At 53.9% G+C, this 22,503-nt stretch overlaps 1 protein-coding gene across 1 annotated transcript in view; it reads left to right on the plus strand.

Moving 5' to 3' along the window:
- Positions 1–495: 495 nt before the first annotated feature.
- Positions 496–22,503, plus strand: part of UMODL1 (uromodulin like 1) — a 59,875-nt gene continuing 37,867 nt past the window's right edge. Inside the window, exons 1-6 of the mRNA XM_058523408.1 lie at positions 496–571; positions 4,206–4,448; positions 11,767–11,928; positions 12,787–12,908; positions 15,525–15,711; positions 17,488–17,628. Of these exons, the coding sequence (XP_058379391.1) occupies positions 496–571; positions 4,206–4,448; positions 11,767–11,928; positions 12,787–12,908; positions 15,525–15,711; positions 17,488–17,628 (931 nt within the window). The remainder of the gene's footprint in view (positions 572–4,205; positions 4,449–11,766; positions 11,929–12,786; positions 12,909–15,524; positions 15,712–17,487; positions 17,629–22,503) is intronic.

The raw sequence follows: 22,503 nt of genomic DNA on the forward strand, positions 1-22,503 counted from the left end.
GGTCAAGGTGTCTGAACATTTCTGTGGCTTTTGATCTCTATTGTTCGATTGTGTGAGGGATGCTTTTCTGAATCTGAGTGTCTCTTTGACTTGCCGCTGTCTTCCCCTGCCAGTTGGGAACGATAAGGTAAGAGAATACTCTGTACTTGATGGAGGACGTCAGATTCGGGTCTGAAATGTGTTTTCTGCGTAACAACCAGATGGAACCCAGCGATGCGGGCTGGCCACTGGGGGTTCACCTTTCCTGAAAGATGCCATCTGCTTGGAGCAAGAATGGGCTGTGACACGTGGGTGCCCCGAGGGATACCGCCGTGGCAAAGACAGGCGTTAATGAGCAGGCATAAGGGACTGCTCCCAGCCAGCGCTCCTTCTGAAGCCATTGCCACCATCAGCGGCACAGGGGACAGAAGGGCCCTTTCTCCAGGCCCAGGCGGCCCAGGCTCCTTTGTGCTGGTGCTCAGGAGAGACCCAGAGCTGCACCGCCACTGCCCGACCATGCTCAGGACCCTTGGGCTGGCCCTGCTGGCTCTGGTCAGCGCCATGGGCCCGAGCCAGGCCAGTGGCTTCACAGGTGAGGGGTCTGGGCTCGGCGCGGGCGATGTTGGAGGAGCAGGGGGCTCCCTGGGAGCGGGTCTCATGAGAGACGGCAGCTGCCCCGCTGAGACCTGGGCAGGCCCGTACCTGCTTTGAGAGGTGGCATCTGTTGCTTCTGGGCCAAACTTTCTCATAACCACAAAAGAGGTGGTATGTGTGCCTCTGATCACCTGGGGGTCGATGGGGTTCAGATATAGATTCTGAGTTGGCAGATCTGGGGTGGGGCCTAGACTCTGCATTTCTGCTGCGGGTGTGGTTGCTGCAGGTCCACGGGCCACACCGAGAGCCGAGGGCTCCCCAAACCTTGGCGCAGTCGAGTCCTCAACTTACAGATAAGGAGAGGGAGGCCGGGAGCGATCAGGGACTCATCCATGGCCACACAGCTGGCCAAGGGCAGAGTTACCACCAGGGCGACGCCTGCTGTTGCCCCTGGCCAGGCAGGCAGCTTTCCCTCACCTAGGGCTCTGCCAGGCCCCGGTTCCCTCATCAGTAAATGAGGGTGAAAGCAGCCGATAGGGAGTGAGGGACCGAGCGAGGGCACCTGTCCAAAGCCTTCGAGAGACACATGGCCAGCTGCTAAAATCACCATGGATTTCAGAGAATTGAGATTGCAAACCCTTTTAATCATTTTCCTCTTAAAATCTGTCTTATTCAGTTGGGAATTTAAACAAATTCCTTCTGTTCCTCCAATCAACCTCAGTTTTGTACTGGCTTAAGGTTTTTTTCACCTATCGGTGAGATTTTGGTTTAATTGTGATTTTTTTTTTTTACTTGATTTTTCCTTTGGAACGGGTAATGTGTAAATCTCACAGCTCAGTCACAGAAAGAATGGGAAGATGGCGAAGCTAGAGGAGAGCACAGGAGGTATTTCATGAGCCCTGCCGTCGTACACCTGAGGACATGGGGAACAGAATCTCTGTGATTTGTCAGGGCTGCACATCTCCTTGCTCTCATGTGCCAGGAACTGTGTTTACAGGCATAACGTCATTGTATCCTCCACGACCCCAGGCCACAGCCAGTATTTTATAAATGACAAGACAGGGGCACTGAGAGGCAGGAAACATGCTCAGAATCACACAGCTGGGTTTTGTGAAGCTGCTGTGACCGTGGGTCTGCCTGACCCCAAAACCCATGCTCCCTCCAGGACGTTAAGATTTCCCACCTCTGGGACTAGAACCCAGGACCCCTGACTCCCATGCTGACGGCTCTTGAAAGGATTTGTTGAGTGGCAGGATCTGCTAAAAGGTTTCTACTCTGGGCTCTGCCAAGGAGCCAGGCTCGGAGAGGAGCCAGTGGCCCCCAGTAGAGTGGAAAAACAAAGCAAAACAAGCAGATCCCAAGAGCAGTTTCAGGGGAGATGTGCGTGTGCGTGCAGTGTGTGTGCAGGCGGGCTCTGCTAATGACCAGTGGGACCTTGTCACGATCAAATGGAGCCCGGGGTCTCTCTAGAGACAGAGAAGTATAACCTTCGTTAACGTGGCTCGCATCTCATCTTAGGTTAAAATGAAAAACAAAACCTAGATCCACCTCTCCAAATTCCCAGTGCAGGAGTCCTCGGGCTGGTCTAGATCACTCCCCTAGGGATCACGTTCACTGTGGCCGTTTTCTCCGGCCCCTCGCCCAAGTCACCTCTAAGGTCTGGGCCAAGCTACCCTGGCCTCAGAATCTTGCCCCATCCCACATAACCAGGGGCCTCCCATTCCTTTCCAAGGCTTATGTAACCCACGTCTTTGGTAAAGATGGGCAGCAGGTTGTCCCCATTCCCAGAGGCCCTGCTGCCCTACAGTGGTGACAGGGAGGCAGCCAGGGGCTCTCGTGGCTGTGGAGTGGGCTCACTCTGGGGTGGTGGGATTCAGCACCGTACTCTACCCAGAGGAAGGCTGCGGGCTTTCCTGTCAGCCTGGGCTTGAGGGCTGGCTCTGCCCTGTTTCTTCCTGGTTGGGGGGATGGAGGTCACCAGCCCCCTGAGTCTCGCTGTCTGCACACTTGTGGGGTGCTGTGAGGCCAAAGCAAGGAATTTTGAGGGGTGCTGTCCTGGTGTTGGGGATGAAGATGATTTCTGCTGCTGTCTCTGAGTTCCTCCACAGAAATCCAGCTTCTTCTTGAGGAGTATACACTGTAATATTGATCCCTTACCCATAATCTAGTAAAGCTTAGAGCTCACAGGTTGAGCATCTGAAGATGTAAACTATATTCAAACCATCATTCATCCTACACTGAGGGCCGTGAGTACACAGAGCCTTGTGCTGGGTGCTGAGGTGGGGGCCACCCTACGGTCCCTGTGTTAGTTCCCCATGGCTGCCATGACAAAGTACTACAGACTGGGGGGCTTAAACAGTAAAGATTTATTGTCTCACAGTCTGGAGGACAGAGGTCCAAGATCAAGGTGTCCGCAGGGTTGGTTCCTCCTGAGGGCCATGAGTGAGAATCTGTCCCATGCTCTCTCCCAGGTTCTGGTGGTTTGCTGGCAATCTTCGGGATTCCTTGGCTTGTAGAAGCATCACCCCAATCTCTGCCTTCATCTTCACCTGGTGTTCACCCCGTGTGCATTCCTGTCTCTGTGTGCAAATTTGCCCTTCTGTAAGGATTAGGGGCTACCCTGCTCTGTATAACCTCATCTTAACTAATTACATTTGCAAAAATGCTGTTTCCAAATAAGGTCACATTCTGACGTTCTAGGGGTTAGGATTTCAACATGCGAATTTTGGGTGGGTGGATGGGGACACAATTCAGCCTCTACTGGTCCCTGCTACATGAGGCAACAGAGGCTCCCTGGGCAGATGGGACACCCCAAAACCCCATGGGGGGTGGTCCATGACAAAGAGGCACAGGGCTGGTGAAGGTAGTGGGTGCCACGGGGTCTTGAGAACTGAGTGATCCTGCTGATGAAGGGGCCGTGGGAGTCTATACACAGGAACCAGGCTCCAGGTGAGAGATGCATAGGGCCTGATAAGGCCAGCTGGATGTCATCCTACGGCGGGACACTGTGTCCTCATCTCCCGATGACGACAGTAACAGTGGGACTGATCTTTACCAGCTACAAACTTCTCACGTGTCTTGAGATAGTTGTTTACTTATCTTCCATCCCATTCCCAAAAAGGGTGTCATTGCCATGCGTGCCCGGCACATAGTAGGTCTTCAGTATACATTGACTGAGGGAATTGCTACATATTCATTTCACGTGTGCAAACCTGAGGCTCATGGAGATTAGGAGATGTGCACAAGGTCCTCCAGCCTGCAGATCAGAGAACCTGGAGCAGACAGCGGGGCCACGAGCCCCACATGTTGACTCCTCCGTGTCTTCCTTCAGTGCGCTGTCAGACCCCGGGCTGCGGGAAGCGGGGTTGGGCCCAGCGGCATCTCCATGCTCTTTAGAGAATTTCGTAGCACGCAGGTCTCTGTTTATGCATTATTCCTTCAAGTTTACGCTACTGCATTGACTTCTTGGATTCAGGCTGGTGGGCGGACACCGAGGGGTCTGCGCAAGGGCTAGAGGTCTCATTCCACTTGCTCTCGCAGAAGCCGGGGACTCGTAGAGAACCCCTCGTATTGATTTGATGCTGGTGTTTGCTCCTTCTTGGGTTCCTCCATCCTCCCTCTCTCCCACATAGAAAAAGGCCTCTCCTTGCTGAGCTACCAGCTGTGCAACTACAGCGTGACCCAAAACGTCCAGAAAGTGGAGGCCGTCCAGACTTCCCACCTGACCTACGCCCCCTGTGGCGGGTGGATCCCGTGGAGGCGGTGCCCCAAGACCGTTTACAGGACCCGGTACCTGGCGGTGGAGGCTCCCGTGTCGAGGAACGTGACCGACTGCTGCGAGGGCTACGAGCAGCTGGGCCTCTACTGCGTCCTGCGTGAGTCCAGGGCGGCTGGGGGGGCTGGGGCCTCCCTCCCTCACGCCCTCTCCCTGGGACGCCTGATAAGTCTTTGGATAGTCACCGTTCAGGCCCTTTAGTCCTGAACTTACTAGATCCTTCTGGAACACTGGTCCTCAACCTTGAGCGTGCATCAGGATGGTCTGGAGGGCTTGTCCAAGCACAGATCACTGGCCCCACCCCCAGATTTCAGATCCAATGGGTCAGGGGTGAAGTTCAAGTTCCCAGGGGGTACTGATGCTGCTGGCCCTGGGGCCCCACTTTGAGAACCTCTGTTTTGGGGCAGTGGCTTTCAGACCTGACTGCACATTGAAGGCCCCTGGGCAGCTTTAAAAACACTGATGCTTGGGTCTCGCCGTCAGAGATTGTGGTGGAATTGGCGTGGGGCATAGTTTGGGCATCGGGATTTTTTTGGAAGCTCCCCGAGGGATTCTAATATACAGCTGAGTGTGAGAAGCAGCATTACAATCTCTTCTATATTGGTAGACAATCTTTTCTTTTTAAAAGCTGTAGTGGAATGCTTTCTTCAACCGAAATCCTAATCTCAACTCCTATATGTGAAAGAGACGGAGGGGTCCCCTTGGCTCCCCCTAACCGCCCGGAGCCCCCAGGTCCTCTCACTTCCTCTGTGTGGGTTGAAAGATGCTTGGGGCGGTTAGCAGGGCGGTGTAGCCGTGCTGGCCGGTGCCTGAGGCCAGGTTATGGGCGGTGCGGGGGTTCAGCGCTCAGCCTCATGACACGAAGAGAACTTTCCGGAAGACTTCTTCCAGGGGAAAAGATGCAGGCTTGTATGCGTATGTGAGTGTGTGCGTGGGTGGCGGTGATTGTTAAATTTGAGTCAATACCAGATCTAAAATGAGTTTTTGAGCATCAGAAGGTCCCCCTGCCCCCACCCCCGTGGAGGGGAAGTGGGGAGGGTGTGGCTCCAGCGAGGTGTCAGCCAGGGCCACCCTGAGATGTGAGGGCCGCTGCCTTCAGAGTGCAGAGAGCACCAGCTCGGAGGGGTGCGGGAGGGGTTCCCACGTGGGCCATCCCCGGGGCCCGAGGCTAGGACTGCAGCAGGCTACGGTGTGGACACCGCACACCAGGGGTGCTGGCCCCTCCCCACACCACGGGCTACAGGATGTAGTCTTGGGTGGTCAGTGCAGACCCTGTAGAAGGCCGTGTCTGCGTGGTGCACTGACTCACCCCCAGCAGGAGCCGTCTCACAGAGGACAGGGTTGCTGACACTTTGCCCTGACCACTTCAGAGGACCGGGCACAGAGATGCCCTCACGGCTCAGGGTTGGGCAGGTCACGGGAGTACCTCTTCCTGGAGGGCTGAAATGACACAACCACCACCACCAAGAAAGCCCAGAATAGGCCCAGCTGACCTCAGGCCCCAGGGCTCAGTGCCTGTGGTGAGTTCCTGTTGTTCCCTAAAGGGGCACTTGTCCTGGCGGTCCTGCCCAGGTCCTGCCAGGTCTAAGGAGTCCCTTCCCTTGCTGACACCTGCCCCTTTCTGCTTTCCCCATTTCCAAGGGGCACATGCACGGAGGGTTAGCCAGCTGAGTGGCTGTCCCCACCCTGGGAGCACCTCCCCTCCTGGGGACTGGGGGATCCCATTGCTGTGGGGGTCTTGGGGCCCACAGCGTCTTGATTTGGAGAGTCAGAACCCAGTGGTAGAAAGAGGAGGCCGCTTTGCCCTGTCCGTCTTCACCTGTGAAGGCCACACCCTTCCCACATGCTGGCTGTTGTGGGGACTAGTGAAGTCACACATCCAGAGGGCCAGAGGAGGCCCCCAGGGCAGGCTGAGCCACACCAGCCCCGCCCATGCTGACTGGTCACCTCTCTGTAAGGGCTGCCGCCCTGCTGTTCTGAACAAGTAATTCCCACCAGAGGGAAGACCCGGAGGGCTGGCGGCCCCTCCCTGCCACCTGCTCCTCTGTCTTCCCCTCAACAAACCAGCCACCAGGAATGCCTCTCACGGGACATCCGCCCCACGTTTAGTGTTGGCGCCTTTAGTTAGGAACTCACCGGCGGGGAGAGGGCCAGAACATTCTAGTTAGCGAGTCCCGTGGGCAGGACTGCCATGGGGACTGCAGGGAGTGGTGTGGCTGGTGAGGGAACGTGGGGATGTGGTGGGGGACTTGCTGGGAGCAAGGGAAGGAGGACTCACCGTGAAGGCCCGAGGACCCTCAGAGGCGGCTGAGTTGGGGTGGGGGGTCCACGGTCCCCCCGGGCCTTAGAAGGGTCACTCTCGTAGCGGTGTGGAGAGGGGGCAGACGGGAGTCAGAAGGAAGGAGAGACAGAGGGAAAGGGGCCTTGGTGGAGCGTGTCCTTTGGGACAGGCCAGCTGGGGAGATTCCTGTCACTAATGGACCTGAACAACCCCCCGTGTGCAGACAGCAGCACAGAAGAGGCAGGGTGACTTGACCAAGGTGGCACAGACTTGGGCCTGGGTCTCGCTGACCCCTGTCAGGTTCAGTTTGTGGCATCTGAGGAAGGTAGCCGTGGCGGGGTGGGGGAGGAACAGTGATAAGGAAGGTTCGGGGCACTGAGCACGCTGGACTCTCCCTCAGGAAAGTCCCTGCTTGGTGCCAGGGCCCGGCTTAGCACTGCGGCTGCTGTGGGGGCCTCGTGGCACCACCAGCGGGGCAGCAGCCCTCCTGCCGGCCTGTGGGGGCCGAGGGTGAGGCCTCGGCCTGCCTCCTGCCTCCATGTTCAGGGCGTCACGTTGGTCGCTGGAAACGGCTCGTGGTGGAAGTGTTTACACCCTGGGTATTAGCAGCACGACCTTTTCACCCTTGTGTGGGTCCTTTGATCAAAGCGTGTTCAGAGATACCTCGTGACAGCCTTGCTCTTTGGAACCGGAAGTGAGGAGTCTCTGTAAGTGATCTGCTGAGCCCCGAGGTCTGATTTGCACAGAATGAGGCTGGGGCCAAAGCCTGAAGTGGTAGCCCTGGGGAGCAGCCTGGGAATCGGGGAGCAGAGGAGGGCAGAAGGTACTCTTTCCTCCATGGCAGGGCCTCCAGGTTGCCGAGCGTGGGCTCAGAGGTCTTATCCTCAGAGCAGTGAAACCTCAGACTCGCTTCCTCCTTTGTCCTCCCACTTAACAACCAAGTATCTAAAAGGGGAAGAGAGTTACGAGAGCACATGTGATATTTCTTTCAGTCTAGATGACTTTTTCAATTTTTTCAAGTCCAACATTTGGAAAGCAACGATAAGTCATAGATTATTTTATTTAAATGTACTTTTTAAATAGCATTGCAAAAATGGATACACGAGCCGTGCCAAAAATTTGGAAACAGAAAAGAACAAAGAGAAATCAACCATAAGCCTGCCGCCCAAGGATAGCCACGGTTCGCGTTTTCTTCTAGTTTTCATTCAGGGCAGACTTTTTACAAAAGCACGGTCACCCTGTTGGAGATGATTTGTAGCACACTTTTACCGCTTAGCCGTGTATCTGGAACATCTTTCATGTCAATAAATATTATTCTACAGCAGGATTTAACAGCCACATGGCATTACCTCATATGGATGTATCAGCATTAAGCAATCTCCCACTGCTTAGTCGTTGCCAATTTTTCACTATTATAAATAATGCCACGATGAGTATCATATGATACAAACACTGCTACGCACAAACTGGATTATTCACTCAGGGTGAATTCCTAGGAGTGGAGCACAGTGTCTCAGCTGATGCTCACCAGCTGCAGTGATACCCTGGTTTCTGTGCACCCCGTCTTCTCCATACGCTCATCATCTTGGCAAGCTCTGCCTCAAGGAAGCCCAGGGCCCCCTGGACCAGGAGACCGCCCCAAACTTCCCATCTCCCCCTGCTGATGACCAGGGCCCCTTTGAGGAAGGAGGACGCCTCCGAGGAAGGAGGGGGGCGGGAATGATTGTTCCAGAGCAGATCAGATTCCTCAGCCCCAGAGAGACTCCGGTGCTGTTGCTCAGACAGAAATCCGCGTTGTCTTGTTGAACTGTGACTAACCTTAGGTTGCCAGGCACTGGGCAGTCTTGTTTCGTTGTTTGTGTTGAGCTAGTGGAAGGAGAAGCAGACTTTTGACTTGCTACCAAGTTGGAATTGTTGACTGTTCTGTGGGGCTCACAGCAAGCTGGCCGGCCCCGAGGGACGGAGGGGATTCCCAGCAGGGTCCAAATTAAGATGAACTTTAACTTGAAAGCACTTCTGTTGTGATCAGGCAACCATTTTTGGAAGCCAGTTTTTCTTGGTGGCCTACATTTTCCTTTCATTTAAATAAATCTTTTAGTGCAAGATAGTTTTAGATTTACAGACAATTGTAATTCCCATATACCCTCACTGGCTTCCCCTAATCTCAGCGTTTTACAAGGTACGTTTGTCCCAGCTCAGGACCCAGCTTTGGTGCATTACTGTTAATTCAACTCCACACTCTATTTGGATTTGACTTTTTTTCCTAACGTCAGTTTCTGTCCCCGGAGCCCACCTTACACTTAGTCCCATGTTTCCTTAGGGAAACGTTCCTTGAGGCCATTGGTTTTTACGATGGGAGAGAAAGCAAAGACCTTTCCATCCTTGATTGGTGGCCCTTCGGGGATGCTGGCATTTCCATCCCAGTGTGGCTCTCTAGGGCTGTACCACATGCCCATTTTTCATGCCCTGAAAGCCAGTCCCTGTGTGGCAACTTCTCTGGGACTTTAGATGTCAGAATAGCCACCTGGATGACTGGGAGATGGAGAGGGAGCCAAGGACAGAGTAGAAAGGAGAATGTTATTGAAAGTGAACTTCAAGTCCAGGCCCAGCGATGTGAATCACAGCAAGACGGCGGCCCCGCTTCCGTGACAAGATTGCTAATGCAGACTCTCCTTTGGCAGTTTTGGCTTTCTCTTCTCTTCCTTAGCTGATGCAGCCGCCCTTGGTGATGTGTCCCAGGAGGGGCCACCACCTTCTTTCTGGCTGTGGAGTGTTCTGCAGAGACCGTGGGGGACCCCAGAGGGCCGTCCCCATGACTGCATCCCCTTGGGGCTTCCCTTCCACTTGGCGACCCCATGAGTCCACCCAAGGGGCTAATCTTCCCCACCTTTGGGGGTATGTTTCCAGAGCTTGGCTATCAGCCAGCATCATCTGACTTTCCTGGAGTTTGAGGGGCCTGGAACTGCACTTCTGAACATCCTGTAGGCACAAAGCTTTAAATGAATCTGGGCATGCACCAATGGGTTTGAGTGCCACCCAAGGGGACACTGCGCCTCACCCAGGACAGTTGGCAGGAAGGCTGTGAGCTCACTGAAGCCCTTCTTTGGGCGCTTATCCTGGGGTCTCATCTACCTCTGCCTCTCTCCCTGCTGCCCTCAGCCTCCCTGAGCTCACGGCTCCTCGTCTTCCTTCCATCCCTTGCTGCCCTGAGCCCAGCTCCACCTCTGGGTGCGCACAGACCCACAGGTTCTCCCGGGGCAGTCCACCCCGCGGCCTGCGATGCTCTGCTTCGAGAGTTTCTGGGCAGCATTGGCCTGCGCTCCAGCCATCTCCTGAGCAGAGCATCTCCCTCGAAAGCAGCACACTCCGCTTCCCCGGGTTCAGTTTCCTCTCTTCTTCTTGTGCTGTCCTATAGCCCAGAATGCCAGCACCTGGCCTCCTGGCCAGTCCCTTTGGAACCCACATTGTCTTGGATAGTTCCGGCCCTTTCTCAGATCTCTAAACGCCCTTTTCTTCAGGAGCACACCCATGCCTCCCCCAGCTCCCTGGCTGGGGTTTGGGGCACCAGGACCCCCGTGTCTCCCGTGGTGACTCCAACCATGCCTGGCCACACGTCCCTCATCCTCTTTGCCTCCTGCAGGAGCTCGCCTGCATTTCTGCATGTCCTCCACGAGCTGTGTCACACGGAGCACGTCGTGAACGTGCCCCCCTGGAGCTGTGCAGCGGACCTCACTCCCAGTTGACCAGGGAGGGGGCGGTGCCATGCTGCCCACCTCTCCATGTGCATGTCCAACAGCCAAGCCAAACTTCACATTTGCACGGCCAAACTCTATGCCACACCAGGCTGTTTTTCCTGAAGCATTCCCAACTCAGGAACGGTGCCAGTGGATGCCCAGGCCTGAAGCTGTGGGGCCTTCTTGAAGCTTCTCTTTCTTTTACATGCCCATCCCATCTGTCAGCATGTCCTGATGCTTCCAGTTAAATACACCCGGGATCTGAGGCTTCCTGTGCCTCCGCCCATCAGTCTGGTCCAGCATCCGCCATCTCTCACCTGGACCATCACAATCAGCTTTCAGCTGGGTGCCCACCCTCCCCAGCAGCCAAAGTGTGCCCTGAACGCCCCCAGGGAAGTCAGGGAAGCAGGACACAGCAGGGGAAGGAGCAGAGGAAGAGGTATTGGCCGCTGGGAGGGAAGGGAGTTTGCAAAACTCCAGGTACCTGGGGCTTTTCATACGGGGTGAGGCAGCTCCAGCCCCCACGGACCACCTGAGGGTCAAGGGAGATGGGGACGCAGAGCTGGTCAGAGTAATCCGGGGGTCTGGGCAGGGTGCCCCTTCACCACGTGACTGCCCCAAACTCCCAGGGCCCCCACCTCGACTCGGTAAGGGTTTCTCTGTGGTCCCATGCCCCTGCTTGCCCACTTCGCCCACCCCAGGCCCTCAGGGCTACTCTCTCCATTGGATAGTCAAGCACACTCCTGCCTCGTGAGGATATGTTGAGGTCTGCAGGGCTGCCCTCCGCCCTGGGCCCCGCAGAGGCACCTCTCCAGGGTGGCCTTCCCTGCACACCTGCCCCCCGGGCCCTGCTTTCTTCCCTGCGGCTCTCATCCTGTCTGACCTACAGGTCTACTTGCATATGGCCTCTGTCCACTGGAATCTAAGTGTCCTGAAGGCAGGGACTTTGCCTCTGGCCCACTGCTGTGTCCCAAGCACCTAGCACCAAGACTGGTACATAGTGGGTACTCAGTATATATTGAATGAATGAATGAGTGAGTGAGTGAGTGAGATATCAGGACACTGAGCATCAAAGGGGCCTCTAAGGGCTGGTAGAGCCCCTCTGCCTGGACCCCTAAGGCCTAGAAGAAAGGGGACACCTAGGACCCCAGCAGAAGCTGCCCTCCTTCCAGGAAAGGTGGTCAGAGTATATTAAAGTCAAAGTGAACGCCCTGATGGCTGTTCTGCAGGACGTGCACGACACTGCCCAGGCCTGGACATGGCCCTCGAGCAGCCACACTGCGCCCCCCAGAGCCGCAGATGGATCCAGCGCCAGGAGGCATCCAGAGGCCGCGCCGGCACGGCTCATCAGGGGTTTTATTGACAACATCATTAATTGCTAATCACTCCCCCTTTCCCCCCAGCCCTGAATCGGTCCCAGGAGTTTGCATCTAGACCAGGGGCCTGCCCAGCCGTGGGGCCGGAAGCGTCCACCTCGCCATGCACCCTGGACGCCGACTGTCCTGGACTTCAGAAGTGCTGCCCCTCGTCGGGGGGCCACCGTTGCGTGTCCCCCGTGCCTCGAGGTAGGGCTGAGGGCCTCTCTCACCTGGGACCTGCAGCACAGGTGCTGTCCCAGTAGCCAGCCGATCATGGGGTGGGGGTCAGGCTCTGATCTGGGTAAGGTGGGGGAGTAGTGGGTTCCAGAACCAGCAGCCTGGTTTCACACGGAGCACATAGCTATGCGCACGGGCAGATTCCACTCCTGGGCAACGTCTTTGTCCAAATCTGGTTGCTGAAATCTCAGGGGGAAAAGAGTGTTCACAAGTGCCCTGATGAGAGGAGACATTCCTGGTAGACTGATGACCCAAATTGCCCAAGTTCATCTGGGGAAGCCCTAGGAGCTCCGGGCGGAGCCTGTGGGAAGCTGAACTGTGTCGTAGTGGGGAGACGTAAGGCTGGCTGCTCCTGAAGCGCCACAGGGACCCCAGATCCTCCTCAGCACCTGTTTGATGGGTCCATGGCCCGGCCCTCAGTGCACACCTGTCTGGTCTGGGAAGCTCTGCTGTTGACCGTGGGCTGCCCCCAGGAGAACGGGTTGGTTAAGGTTCAGAGCTAGGGAAAAAAAATATGTCATGTGCAATATATATTATACTAGAAGTATAGTATATGCTCTATTAGTATAGTTTAAAGTAATAGTATAAGCAGTATGAAGTATTATTATATATAATATACTAATTATACTGTTATACTATTCACATTATATAATAATATATATAATACACAGTATTATCTAACATATGTTATATACAGTATTATATAGTATATATAGGATTATATCTATGATGACAGAAACGAGGGGCAGGAGGTGGTGGCCCTTTATGAGACCTCTGTTGGCCCACCCTCTCTGGGTCTGTTGCTCATCAGCATGCGCCCCCCTGCAGCCCCAGAGAGGAACCTGGCCAGCTTTTGGTACAACGTGACCGTCCTGGTGAAAATGGACTTCAGGGAACTCCAGCAGGTGGACCCCCGGCTCCTGAACCACATGCGCCTCCTGCACTCCATGGTAGGTGGGGAGGAGAGCGAGCCCGCAGGCCGCCCAGGATGACACAGGTGGGGGTCATGGGGTGGGAACTAGGGGCTGGGGTGGAGTTCCACGAGTGACCCCAAAATGAGGATTCTGAACCAAATGTGAGTTCTTAATTAAATAAAGCAGCTTTAAAGAGGTATTATTTATGTGCAATAAAACACACCCATGGAAGAGTGTGGTGTGATGTGTTTTGGGGTGCATAGCATTGTGAGCCCCATCCCAGCACTGTATAGAGCATAGAACCCCTAATCTTTTACCTGTCTATTGCTTAATCAAGACGATGCCCCAGTGTAGACGGCCTGGGCCGCAGCACTGTGCCCTCACTAGCCTCACCCCCAAGTCCCTGAGGTTCTAGCTCCACGGAGGAATTCTGCAGGTGTCCCGGGCTGTGCTGGGATGGGGACTCTGGACAGGGGTCCTCCACCTCGGCGCTGTGGATCTTTGGGGCTGCACGGCTCTTTGTTGTGGGGCCGCCCGTCATCAAGGATTTGCACAGCATTCCTGGCCTCTGTACACAAGGAGCCAGAAACATGCCCGGCTATGACAACCAAAATGGCCACGTGTCCCCTGAGGGGCGACACGGCCCCTGGAGGAAGCCCCTGCAGTAGACACAGCTCACGCTTTCTGACCCCTCAGCAGGCTGTCCCCACGTGCTGGGGAACCCAGCGGTGGACAGGGCGATGTTCATCATCGCCGTACAGTGGCCTGTCCAGGGTGGCTTCACAGGCGAGTGACCCATGCAGCCACCCCCTGCTCAGAAGGGCCCACACTTGGTTTAATGCTCTGCTGTTGCCTCTTGAAATGCTTAACGCTTTTTGAACAAGGGGCCCCACATTTTCCTTCTGCACTGGGCCTCGCACAGTGCGCTGCTGGTCCCGCCTGACCTTCAGATCCCGTAGCTGTGTCCCACGTGTGACTGGGTGTCATGGTGTCAGACCCAGAGCAGGCCCTCCTTAGTGCTTAGACCAGCCGGCCAGGCAGGCCTGGAACAGATGGCACACATATGCACCTTGCTCTGGGCGGTACAGTAAAGCGGCTAGAGAAGTATTCCGAAACATTATCTTCACGAAGCAGCCTCTTTGACTGCCCTAGCTGGAAGTGATTTTTGTCTTTTCTTAGCTTGTTGGGGGGGGGGGGTCCAGGCTGCCCAATTGGCCAGTAAGAACACGGCTCTGGAGCCAGACTGCCCGGATTCAAATCCCAGTGCTGCCACTCATCAGCTGTGTGACCTTGGGCAAGTTACTTAACCTCTCTGTGCCTTAGATACCTCTTCTATTAAATAGGAATAATCATAATCCTACCCGAGACGGTGGCTGTGAGGTTTAAATAATACAGGAAAAAAGCTTAAAACCGTGTTGACATGTGTAGGTTCTGAGTTGTTGTGGTTGTTGGTATTTTAAATATTATCGTCCTGTGTCAACCTGTGGTCTCTTCATGAGTGTGTAGGTTTTCTTTCTCCAGAAGGCAGATGGTTACCTCCCGGCAGGAGGGGCCTGCCCATCACAGGTTCTTGATGGCAGTGGTGCTGGGCTCCCTGACTCAGGGGTCCCACGAGGCAGGAGTTGGCTCTCTGCCCTCCTCCTAAATTGTGACCTGTTTCTCCCCCCGTGAGGGGGGTCATGACTGCCGAGGAGGAGACGGACCCCAGCGGCCCCCAAACCGCCTTTTGGGTTCCCCGCGGAGACTTGGGGTTTGTTGGCAGAGCCTGCTTTGTGAAGCAGTTCTGCCAGGTGGTCACGCCAATTTGCCTGGCTTCTCAAGGCAAATGATATCTTGAGATTTTGAGATATTCGGCTGGAGCAAAAAGAATTCATATGAAATGAGAAAAAGAATCATTAAACCTCACACAAAAAAATCCAACGTGCACAACGTGAGGCCATGGCTCTGACGTCCATTTCTTTAATTCCAGATCTAATTCTCCGTCATCAGCTGTGAGGGTGGAGACTGGGGGACCTTGGGGTTGGCCGGTGTTTTTTCCTGGGCCTCCAAAACAAAGCACCACAGGCGGGGGGCCTTCACGACAGACATTTATTCTCAAGTTCTGGAGGCTGGAAGTCTGAGATGGAGGTGTGGGCAGGGCTGGTTCCTCCGAGGGCTGTGAGGGACTGGTCCGTCCCAGGCCTCTCTCTTTGGCTCACAGGCGGCCGTCTTCTCCCCATGTCCTCACATCGTTCCTTCCATCAGTGTCTGTCTCTGTATCCAAATTTCTTCCCTGTGCAAGGACACCAGTCATACTGGACAAAGGCCCACCCTAATGACCTCATCTCCACTAATTACTTCTGCAATGATTCTATTTCCAAATAAGGTCACATTCTGAGGTCCTGGGGGTGAGGACTTCAACATAGGAATTTTGTGGGGGGGGCACAATTCATCTCCTAACAACTGGTGTTGCAAAGTATTTATAATCTGGTTTGCAGGACTTTTATTGGGATGATGACAGATGTAAAAATATTGCAGAGGTTCTTTTCTGCACAGCAGAACGGGATGTGTATGTGTGTGTACAATTGATTTTAACTTCTCTGGGTCTCAGTCTCCCCGTCTGTCCGATGGGGTGCCCTTCCACTGCGTGACGCTCTGACTCGGGCTTCACAGGTCACCAGCGCCCTGCGGCCGATGGACTCCGCTGTCCACCACCTACAATCGGCCAGTGGGGACACCTCGACCACTGTGTCTCAACTGCTCCTGGGCCTGCCGCGGCCCGTACCTGTGGCCGACGTCTCCGCAACGTTGGACAGCATCGTGGAGCGCGTCTACGAAGTTATCAACATCCGGGTGCAAGGTAGTGCTTCCCTGCGTCCTCCCCTTGGGGGCCGGGGCTGCAGGAGTGGAAGAATAAGCCAGCAGGCGAGGGGTGGTCTGACCCGTCTTCAGCTCATTCTGGCCCAAACCAAGTCTAAACTCCATGTTCTGAGGCAAGGATTTTGAGAACTGCTTTTGCCCCAACATCACCTTCGCCTCCTCTTACCCCCCGGTCGCCTCCACACCACCTTTTGTCCAGGTTCTCTTTCCATCCAGGTGGGCGCTGCAGAACAGAGCCCAGAGCAACTCAGGAAGAACTTGCTTCTCCAGTTCTTGGGTTCCCAGATTTCCATCTTGACTCTTTCCCACCCTCGCCAAGGACATCCTTGTACCTAGAAGGCTCTGTCAGCAGAATTCCTACCAACTTGACCTAAGAATTGTACTGAGTTGACTTTGGTAAAGCACACAGGTGCGGCCTTGTTTCTAGAAGAAGTTACCTAATCTTTCTTCTGCTTCTTTTTTTTTGTCTATGTAAGAGGTCGGCAAACTTTTTCGGGAAAAGGCCAGACAGTAAACATTATTGGCCGTGGGCCACATGGCCTCTGTCTCAACCGCTCAGCTCTGCCATGTGGCACGAGAGCAGCTGTGGACAGCGTGTGAGCAGATGGCTGGGCTCTAGCAGAACTTGCTTTCCCACAGCAGGAGGCAGCTGAAGTTTGCTGCTCCCTGGGCTGTGGGAGGATGGCTGCTTTGCTGGTGAAGATCCTTCTGTGATGCTGAAGGTCACATATAATGGTGCCAGGGTCTGGACCCAGCAAAAGCTCTAGTGGTTGCATTTAATTCCCTTCAAAATCCACAAATGCCCTTGAAGACCAAACTGAGCAGTGCCAATAAGAGAAGCACGTGCCTTGTCTGTTCTGCCAAGGCCATCCATCCAGAAAGCACAAGAGCTCATCTGTAGGGGAACGCACTGGTGTATTACTCAAGGCAGCCAGAGAGAAGGCACAGATGGGAACATGGGCCATCTCAGTGGGAGGGCAGTAGAGGGAATCTGTTAGGGGATGAGGCTTTGATGGGGCGGTTTGGGGGAGGGTCTACGGAAGTTGGGCTTTGCTCTAGATTGGATGCTGTCAGAAAGCAGGGGCAATTCCACGATTGAGAGTCCCAATGAATCTTATCTAGAGGGAGGGAACACTAGCACGAAGGTAAGCTATAGTTGGTAAAGAACTAATCGTTACTCATTTTGGCCGAGAGAGGGGAGTGGTATTTTGTGGGTGACACGGTGGCCTTCTTTCTGTCTGGCTTAGAAAAAACCACGAAGTGGCCCTGCTTTCTCCCTTTATCCTGGTCACGGAGTAGCCTGGTCTGACTTGGCGTTCTGTGAGCTTGTTTCTGTCTGATAGGACAGTATGGGGCCCGGCCGGGAGTACCAAGCCCACTTCTGACATCAGGGCCACCCTGTTCTCTTTCTCAGTCCAGAAAACTGCTCGTCCTCAAGGTTAACTCTTGGGTGGGATGTTTGGACTCCATCATTTCATGACCCTTCAGACTCAATACAGCCCCAAAGCAGTTGGCTCAGGCAACAGCAGCCCCCCAAGTGCCCGTGACGGCTGCAAGGGGAGTGAGCCACGTGCCCTGGGACATGGGCCAGCAGCTCAAATGAAGGAGGCCAGTGGGCCAGCGGGCTCCCTAAGACAGGGCTCCAGGAGGGCCCTGGGGACCGCTGCCCAGTCCTCTTCCTCAGCTCATGTGACACGTGTGGAGGTTAACGAGAATGACCAAGAGGTTACGACTCACCTGTTCTCCTTCCCAATAGACACAAATGAATGTTTCTACGACGAACTCAATGTCTGCTCTGAAAGGGAGCTGTGTCTAAACACAGAGGGCTCATACCAGTGCCTCTGTCACCTGGAGTCACCGACCTCGTCTCCCCAGAGGCTGAACCGCACATGTGAAGGTAAGCGACTGGGCTCTCCCAGATGGCACAGGAATGGCTTAAGGATCCTTTCTGGCCACAGGGTCCACAGACCACAGAGACCCTCTCTTCTTGCAAAGAGGGAACGGCTGGCTCATGGGCAAAGAAGAGTCACTTAGTTCTTGCTAGCATCCTTGATCTCACAGCAGGCTATTCCTGCATTCATTCTTGGATTTAGCCAATGTCGATTTATGTGCCCTTCACTGTGCTAGATGCTGGTGATAGAAACACGCGTGAATAGGTTGTATCTTTGCTCTCGGGAAACCCATAGAGAACACACCAGACGCTCACCAGGCATGGTATGTAAGGAGGATGCCTGTATAATTTATTGTTTAAATCAGGACCCCTTTGAGAGTGAAAAGGATGTGATTATAATGCTTACACTGGGACCACAGGAATACCCTGGACTATCCTCAGGATTATCAATCAATTAGACGCAGGAGAGGAAGGGGGAAATACGGCTGCATGCAGATATCTTGTTGGACAATTGACTAGACGGTGATTCCTGAATGAGTTGGGGGAGACTAGGGTTATTTTTATTATTTTTGACAAGAACAGTTTAAATTGAGATGGAGTAGAGATGCCAGGATGCTGATCGAGTTGGGAATTTGGTGCTGGAGCTCAGGGGCTGGGCTGCATATGTCAATTTGGGGTCATCAGCGTCCAAGTGGCATTTAAACTATGGGCCTGGTTGAGAGAAGGACCCCCGATATTTAGAAGTCAGTACAGGAGGAGGGGCTTGCAAAGGAGACAGAGTGAGGTGGGAAGAAGGGCTGGAAGGACAGCATCCAGGAGTCAAAAATGGGCAATCCTATACAGACGTTTATTATGAGGAGGCTCCGAGAAGTCCAGCAGAACCTGGAGGAGCTGTGGACGCCCAGATGGCTCTTGTTAAGAGACGGGCGATGCCGAAGCATGTTTGTGTGTGATGAGAGAGACCCTGGCTAATTCTTGCAGCTCTAGGACCTGGTTCAAGCCTTCTGTCCTTTGGGAAGCTGCCCTTGGACATCTCCTCTCCCCTCATCCCCAGCTGGGGATGACAGTCACCTGCAGTTGCTCTGGTGGCCAGCATGTGGCTCAGGGGAAGCAGCCTGCAGGGCTCTCTGCAGGTGGGCGAGGCCACAGGTGCAGGCACCTGGCTGCCAGCTGGGACAGTGAGCAGGAGATGAGCAGACGGAACTTTCAGCTTGCATGGACGGGGCAGTGAGAGTCAGGTTAGCGTTCATTCATTCACTCACGAGACACATTTTAATGGGTGCCAGCTATGTGCCACATACTGTTCTAACTGGGATTCCTCCGGTGTCTAAGAGTCCTTGCTCCCTTGGAACTCACATTTCAACGGGGAAAGACAACAAAAATGTGGACAAATATGAGATATGGGGTGATGGTTCGGCTACGAAGAAAAGTGATGTAGGAGAGGGATGGGTGGAGTGGGGCCTGGGTGTATTGTTTTAGGTGTGGTGGCCAGGGCAGACCCCCCCAGACTGGGTGACCTTTGAGCAGAGACCAGAGAGGAGTTGGGGAGAGACCCATGAGGCCGTCTGGGGGATGAGCTGACAAGGGAGAAGGAGGAGTGTGGTGGGCTGAATAATGGCTTCCAAAGATGTCCACATCCTAACCCAGGACCTGTCGTTATGTTACCTTACACAGCAGAAGGGACTTTGCAGATGGGATTAGGCTAAAGATCTTGAGATGGGGAGATGATCCTGGATAATCCAGGTGGGCTCAAAGTCATCCCAAGGGGCCTCCAAAGAGGGAGCCAGGAGGGTCAGAGTGAGAGAGAGAAGACGTGACGAGGGAAGCAGACAGGGGAGAAGATGCTGCCCCACTGGCTGTGGAGGTGGAGACGTGACCACCAGCCACAGGATGTGGGTGCCTCTAGAGACTGGAAAAGGAAGGAAATGGATTCTCCCTCAGAGCCTCCAGAAGGAAGGCAGTCCTGCCAACACGATTTCAGACTTCTGACCTCCAGAACTGTGCGAGTCAATTTCTCTTGTTTTAAGCCACTAAATTTGGGATGACTTGTTACAGCAGCCGCGGGAAACTAGTACAAAGAGTCAAGTCAGGGCCGTGCTTGGTGGAATCCAGGAACCAGGCGGCCGGTGGAGACGGAGCTGAGAGGAGGGGTTCGAAGACAAGGGGTGAACCGGGCAGTGCCCACATGTGCAGATGTGGTAAGGCCACGGGGATTTTTAACTTTTTATTCTAGAAAGTTGTAGACAAACACAAACACAGAGGGAAGAGTGTAATGAATCATACAAAGATCCCCTCATGCTTCATCTCTGTCTTCATCTGCTCTCCCCTCCCCTAGCCCCGTTATTTTGAAATCCCCTTCATCACATCACTTCATCTGTCAATATTTCAGAATGTACCTCTAAGAGGTAAGAAAAAGATGTTTAAAAAACCCCACGGCACCGTATCATCATCCCTTAAAAAAACAAAGCAGTAATTCCTTCATATCGTCCAACATCCAGTCTGTTGAAATTTCTAATTGTCTCATCATTATCATAAATTTTTAACATTTGTTTGACCTGCAATTTAAATCAGGTCCAACAATTCGTGATGATATCTCTTAAGTTATTATATTTTTTAATCTGGAGGCTGCCCCTCCATCTCTCTGCCTCCTCCTGTAATTGGTGGAGCATGTGGCTCCCCTTTACTCAGCCAAGATTCCCATGGGCTGGATCTGCCCATTAGCATCCGGGGTCCCCATTACCATGTCCCCTTCTCTGATTGTCTATAAACTGCAGTTGGCTCTGGGGCAGGCCCCTCCCTTTAATGGTGCCTGACCGTTGAGTATCTGGTGAAGCCAATGGATCCCTTCACAGAATGTTCCCAAACACATAGAATAGACAGTCATGTGCCACATAATGACATTTCGGTCAACCTCAGACCTCATATACAACGGTGGTCCCGTAAGATTAGTATCACATAGCCTAGGTGCATAGTCGGCCATACCATCTAGGTTTATGTAAGTACACTCTGCGATGTTCGCACAACAGCGAAATCGCCTAACGACGCATTTCTCAGAACGTAGCCCTGTCATTAAGCAACACATGACTTATAGGATGACAGAGCAAACCGCTAGACTGAGACGCAGTTATCAAAATCTTACGGGGCAATGCTGTCCCCTCCCACATACTTTGGTCAACTGCCCATCACTGGACTTGGCAGCTCTGTGCCCCGCCCTCCAGCCCTCATTCCCTCACCCATCAGGGGAGGGGGCATGTGTGTGGCATCACGTCCCAGAGTTTCCTGAGGGGTCCAGCTCTAGCCGCCTACTCTGGCACCATCTGAATAGCATAACCTTCACTGTCACCTTCCTGTCCCTGTGCCACCTCCTTCCCAAATTTCCCAAACAAACTACCTGCTTTGGAATCCTCATCTCAGGGCCTGCTTCCGGGAGAACCCAGACTGAGTTGTAATCTAGGTGCGTCTTCATTCATTTATTAAATCACAAAATTTAGCAGTGGGAGTGATGAGCACAGATGATACTCTGTGCAGTGCCACCTTGTCCTGTGGTCTGAGACTATCTGTGATTTCTGTGGGTACCAAAGTCATAATCAAAGGAAAGGCTAAGTTTTAGTTAGAGGTCCGTGACAGTAGAGATTATTTTCTAAATTTTTGGACCCCTGCCTGTGGTCTCCTACCTGGGCTAAGAACCCCTAACGTAGAGGCACCGTCAGACTCGGATTCAGAGCCTACTGCCTTTTTGGCAAGACTCCTTCATACTCCATAGGGGGTGTCCTATGTCCCACTGTCCCTCTTTTTGTGGCTTTAGCGGCAGGTGACGAGCTGTGAGGACTTTTGGGGGTCTGTGCTCTGAGTAAGACGGGGCTCCGGAGCGCACCCGGCAGCAGGCCGTGTGACCTGACGCACCTGTGCTGAGGTGTGCGCAGGTGCGCTCTGCTGCTGGGTGGAGAATAGACTGGAGGGGTAGAGGCGGACCCGCAATCCAATCTCTCCTTCCTTAGTGACAGACCTGGATTGAGTTTTGTGTGGAAATGTGCCCGGCTGAAAAGACTACCTTTCCCCACCCCGCTTGCAGAAGGGGTGTCTGTATGACTCACCTTAGCCAATGAGATAGAGTGGAAGTTTCCAGGAGAGTCGGGAACACTGCTTGAGGGTTGCAGGCCCTGCTGAGACCAGGCTGGGCGTGGAACTGTGATGGCCGAGGCCCTGTTGGCCATCTGAGCCATGTGGTGACCTTGAGGATGGGGCCCCCACACAAGGGATGGAAGACCAAAGATGGGGAAGGAGCCTGGGCCTGAGGCACCACAGATGTTCTCTATGTGACAGGCACACCTGACGGGGTCGAGCCCCATTATGTGGGGTTTCCTATTATGTGTAGCAGCTGATCCCAATCTAACTGACTTGGGGCAAGACAGGAAGCAGGGAGAATTCAGGCAGGGTCTCCGGGAGCAGGCAGGGTGGTAGGACAGTGGGAGGGGAGGTCCATCCGATAGGCAGACACTAGGCACCTCAGGACAACTGCGTGCAAACTACTGGCAGGGGGTTGGCAGGAGAGGAGGCCGCAGGACAGGAATCTGCTGGACTCAGAACCTTGTGTCACATAGTTCAGCTGAGAGGCAGATACAGCTTATTCAATTTGGCCGCTAAAAGTTCTCTTGTCATTCCAGAATCTGCTTTATTACTTCGACAACAAACAACAGTGGAAGGATAAGTCACCCCTGGTCTGAGCACCCCAGCAAATTGTTTTATTTTTCCTTGTCCTCACCCAGGTTTTTACCCTATTTAAATCCTGCTATATATGCAGTTTTGTACTCTGCTATCTTCTCTCACCGTCACGTCATATAAAGGTTTCCAAGAGGCAACCTGGTCTTCATAATTATGATT

The sequence above is a fragment of the Diceros bicornis genome, chromosome 27 (genome assembly GCF_020826845.1).
Source record: "Diceros bicornis minor isolate mBicDic1 chromosome 27, mDicBic1.mat.cur, whole genome shotgun sequence".
Classification (NCBI taxonomy): Eukaryota; Metazoa; Chordata; class Mammalia; order Perissodactyla; family Rhinocerotidae; genus Diceros; species Diceros bicornis.